At 41.7% G+C, this 4,972-nt stretch overlaps 1 protein-coding gene across 1 annotated transcript; it reads right to left on the minus strand.

The window, feature by feature from the left end:
• Positions 1–3,041: 3,041 nt before the first annotated feature.
• On the minus strand, positions 3,042–4,126 carry LOC141629193 (uncharacterized). The gene is made up of 2 exons (XM_074442233.1): positions 3,975–4,126; positions 3,042–3,489 (listed from the first exon to the last, which is right to left on the minus strand). Exons 1-2 carry the CDS (start codon positions 4,124–4,126, stop codon positions 3,042–3,044), a joined length of 600 nt encoding a protein of 199 aa, XP_074298334.1.
• Positions 4,127–4,972: the final 846 nt, after the last annotated feature.

Here is a 4,972-nt window from a genome sequence, read left to right on the forward strand (position 1 = left end):
AGGATCTGGCACTCCGGGTATATTCTCTATCTTGCTATGGAGTTTCTGGATTTCCTGAAGCATGGCCATCATTATTGTTACATCAGTCTTGTCCGATCCATTATCAGGGGTGGTGTGTGGATTAGAGGAGACATCCTTCTCCGGAGTTCCAAAACTGGAGAAGTCAATGTGCTTGATGATGGATGAGAATGGAGTTCCAGGCTCAAATCTGGTTTTAGAACTTGAAGCCTGATTTTACAACTTCTTCTTCAGGCTGGATTCTGATTCTTTGAGTCTAGTGATCTCAGGTTCCGCCTGGGCCTCCTTTTCTTGTATTGTTTCCAGTTCCTTGATTTTAGCCAAGGCAGCGGCTAGTTGTTGTTTTGGGGTGAATGCAACCATTTTCTTGCGAGAATATTGAATGAAAGATGATGAAATTTTTTGAGGATTAATGAACTAGTTGCCCCACGGTGGGCGCCAATTGTTTTAGCAGGATTTTCCCTGGAAAGATCCGGCCTACTTAATATGTGATCAGGGTATCTAGTTCTGTAAATTATAAGTAGAAATTTCAAAGGGAAATAAATAAGAATGGGGAATATGTAATGTTGTTGTATTTCTTATCTAGGCTGAATACACATGTTGTGTGTAAATTTGAGTACAAGAGAAAAAGTAGTGAGTAATCTATAAATATAATGAATAATCAATGAATACTTTACAATTGTTTGATGATGCTATTTATATCTCTCAAATGCTAACGTTGGATGCTGCTCAACGTCTCTCTTTACCGTTGGTAGCTGTTTGCTAAAAAATAGGGCACATTCCCTATTAATCCGCTTGACTTAGTCTTCTTCAACAAACATTGGCCTGTTGTGTTATGCATGATCTAATGTGTGAGAATAGGATGCTTTTTGGAGTTGGACTAGGTCTTCCATGAAAGTAGGACATGAGCATTTCCCTTTATGTAACCGTTATGTTGCCTGTTAATTCAATCTGGCTTATTTAAGAGCTCTGCCAGGCTGTTCTATGCTTTCCTTTCTTGGCGGTAGAATTTTCTTTCAAGGTTCAACAGGTTACCTGCCCTGGAATATACTTTAATTGTCAAATAGTATTCACTTTTGTCCGGACCTTGGTTGCCCCACTCAGCCTAATTATGCCAGGCTAGACTAAGGTCGATCGAGGCTAAATTGGGCTCAACAATGGGAAAAGTCCCGGAGTAGTGAGGCTACATGGAGTGACACTACGCTTCAAATCCAGGTCCCTGCTCATCAGGCTCAATTGGTGTCTCCTCCGCATGTTGTGGTTGATGTTGATGAGCCCAGTCAAGCTGGCAAGAGAAAAAGGTCGGATGAGGTTTCTGACGGAGTTGGTGGTGAAGGTGTGAGTGAGGTCAGGGAGGTCAGGGCTAGGCTCGGTGATGTGCAATTTGCCAAGGAACAAATCTTGGCTCACTCTTTTCTGGTTGATGATCCTTGCTATAAATATCAGGCTGAGGAGATGTCTACTCAGGCAGTAGCTGCTATGTACAGTTCTAGGGACTGTGCTGCTAATTTGGTTACTATGCTGCAGGAGGTATAATTCTTTTTTCCCTTAGTTTTATTTTTCTTGTTTGCCTCTTGCCCCAGTTTGCCTGATTCGGGATTTTCTTGCAGAACGTAAATGACATGGTAAGGGGTGCCTGTGAACTAAAATCTTCGAATGCTAAGAATGAGACTTTGGACTGGGAGGTGCAATTCCTGATGAAGGACGCTGAATATTTGAAGACGGACTTGGAAGTGTTGAAAAGGGAGAATGAGTCTTTAAAGAAGGAGAATGAGGCAGGGAAGGCAAGATTGGTTGTTGAAACATCCAAGTTGGGGTCTGCTCAGAATGTTGTGAAGTCCACCCAAGCTAAAATTGGTGCAGTCCAGGACGAGTTGAAGGCTGAGAAGCAGGCTATGCGGGATCTTTTGAAGGCAAATGAGGAGCTGGCTGTCGAGAGAGATACAGTGCAAGGCAGGTATAGGGATGCTGCCTTGTATTTCTTTGGCAAAGGTCGTGTTGATGCTATGAAGGAGCTTAAGGAGGTCAGGCCGTACTGGAATCCGGAGCAAGAAATGGCTGACCCTTATGCTACATATCATGATCTTTGCAAGCTACATGCTGATGATGAGGTTGACTCTCCCCCAACTAAAGATAAGAGCGGTGAGGCTGACGGGGATGAGGATGATGAACAGGAAGAGGTAGTTGATGAGGGTATAAGCTCTGCTACTGCTTCCAAGGCAGGTTGATAGTTTAGTTTAGGGTAATCTTTTTTTGCCTATCCAGGGGGGATGTTCCCTTGACAAACTTTAAATTTTAATTTTAGTTGGTTTTTGTCCCATCCAAGGGGTTGTTCCCTAAAAAAAACTTTGTCTTTGCTCTTTTCTTTATGCATTTGAAGTTGCTTTCTGGTTCCTATTGTGTGGTTGGTTTGTTTAAATAATACCTGTTGAAATAATGCAATTTGAACTATTTGTTAAGATAATGCCTGTCAGGAGGGCTTATGGCCCTCAATCCGTTCAGGAATTTGTGGCTCTTTAGCCTGTCTAGAGGGCTTTTTGGGTAAGAGGGATAGTTGCTTGTCATGAGGGCTTATGGCCCTCAACCTGTCATGAGGGCTCAAGACAAGAAGTTTGGATTTATTTCACCATCATACCTGTCTTTTCATACTGAGCTCAGTTTTTATGTGTTTTTTAGATGTGGCAAAAATGCCAAGGTTTGTGAAGCATTTCTGGGATAATGTTCATGTTGGGTGGAATGGCCCTCAATCCTGAATATTTATTTATGCATGCAAATATAATGATCTAGATAATTGACGTAGAGGCGTAAAACAAGTTTTCAGGATTTAACATGGTAATTTGAGACATATGGTAAAAATTGTAATTATGACAGGCAATTGCAACTAGCAGGAAAGCACATAGAAAGCACATAGAAAGAACATAGAAAGAACATGGATCATTTTATTCAGGGGTTTACACATAGAATCATGACAGGTAAGAGATAAGGTTAATAGTCTTACCTGGTTCAAGTATAAGATAAATGGGTTATACATGAAAGAGTTTTAAGTGGGAGATATTCCAGGATCTGGGGATCATTTCTCTGTCCAGAGTCTGTAGCCTGTATGCTCCCTGCCCTACTATTGAACCGATCAGGTAAGGTCCTTCCCATGCAGGACCAAGTTTGCCAGCATTCTTGTCTTTTGTATTTGGGAAGACTTTACGTAGGACTAAGTCCCCTTCCTTGAATAATCTGATGTTCACATTTTTATTATAGCTTCTGGCTACTGTTTGGTGGTAGGAGGCTATTCTAATCTTTGCTGCATCTCTCAGCTCTTCAGCCAGGGTAAGGTTGTCTTGCATTAGTGGCTGGTTTTCCTCCACAGTGTTCAAGCTGCATCTACTAGTTGTTACATGGATTTCTGCTGGGATCAATGCTTCACAACCATAGACCGGGGCGTAAGGGGTATGGCATGTGGATATTTTAGGTGTAGTTCTGTCAGCCCAGAGGACTAGAGGGAGTTCTTCAGCCCATCTGCCTTTTCTTTTCTTTAGGTTTTTCTTCAGGCAGCTGATTACCACTTAGTTGCTGAATTCAGCCTGACCGTTGGCTTTTGGATAGCATGGTATGGAGGTCACCAGATTGATTTTCCAATGTGCACAGAAGGCCATTGTTCTTTTTCCTACAAATTGAGTGTCGTTGCCACAAACTATTTCTGAGGGGATACCATATCTACATATGATGTTTCTCTTAATGAATGATATGACATCCTTCTCTTTATCTTGTCTGTATGAGTCTGCCTCTATCCATTTTGAAAAGTAGTCATTCATGGCTAGCATGTAGGATTTTTGTCCTGGGGCTGGGGGTAGCTTGTCTACAATGTCCATACCCCACTTCATGAATGGACGGGGGCTGAAATGGAATATAGTAGCTTGGATGGTTGATGAATGAACGGGGAGTGAAGTTGACAGGCTTCACACTTTGAGCTGTAAGCTAGGCAGTCAGCCCTTAAAGTTGGCCAAAAGTAGCCTGTCCTTAGAACTTTGCTTTCCATGCTTCTACCTCCTTTGTGGTTTCCACAGTATCCATCATGTATGTCCTCAATAACTTGTTCGGCCTCATCTGGCTCCATGCGTCATAGGTAGGGTCCAGCCCAAGACTTTTTAAACAAAGTGTTATTTATAATGGTGTAGATGGAAGCTTAGATTCTAAGGGCCCTTGCTTCATGCCTGTCTTTGGGTAGGATCCCTTGTAAGAACCAATCATAATATGGTTTGGTCTAGGAGTTCATGTCCTCAATGATGGGAGAAGTTTGGTCAGGTTTTGTAATGGTTGGTTTGAGCAGGTGAACAATGGGTATCTTATCAAATATAGCATGTCTGAAATTTGATCTCAGGCTGTCTGGGGCATTAGCCTGGGTGTTTAAGTCTCTTGGTATCTGATCAATGTTAAATGAACTAAACTTTTTGCAAAGGTTTTTGATATAATCTAAATAAAGAATCATTTTTGAATCCTTTGCAGCGTAGGTTCCTTTGACTTGATTGAAATTAAAAGTGAGTCAGTTTTTACCTTGAGATTTTGCACGCCAAGATCTATACATACCTTGAGTCCAGCTATCAAGGCTTCATATTCAGCTTCATTATTTGTTGCTTTAAATTCACAACTGACAGCCTGAGCTAATAGATCCCCTTGTGGTGATTTGAGTACCAGTCCAAGGCCAGTTCCTCTCATATTGGTTGCTCTATCTACGTGTAAGGTCCATTCCTGGCCTGATTTTTGGGGTGTCTTGTTGATCGACCTCTTTTATGAGGTCTGGTTATAGGTTGGGACTGAAATCAACCACAAAGTTTATATCATAAGTACTGAGTAGTACTGACCACTTTGCCATTCTGCCTAAAACTTAAGGTTTTCTGAGGATAGATTTGATAGACAGATTGGTCCTGACAATTATTAGGTGACTCTCAAAGTAAGGTCTGAG

This window comes from Silene latifolia, chromosome Y (genome assembly GCF_048544455.1).
Source record: "Silene latifolia isolate original U9 population chromosome Y, ASM4854445v1, whole genome shotgun sequence".
In the NCBI taxonomy this organism is placed as follows: domain Eukaryota; kingdom Viridiplantae; phylum Streptophyta; class Magnoliopsida; order Caryophyllales; family Caryophyllaceae; genus Silene; species Silene latifolia.

Excerpts from the sequence above, each read along its gene's own strand:
- LOC141629193 (XM_074442233.1), bottom strand. The coding sequence starts at position 4,126 with ATGGAGCCAGATGAGGCCGAACAAGTTATTGAGGACATACATGATGGA. Across the intron at positions 3,490-3,974 it reads TGCCTAGCTTACAGCTCAAA|AACTACACCTAAAATATCCA; the intron begins GTGTGAAGCCTG and ends CTGGGCTGACAG.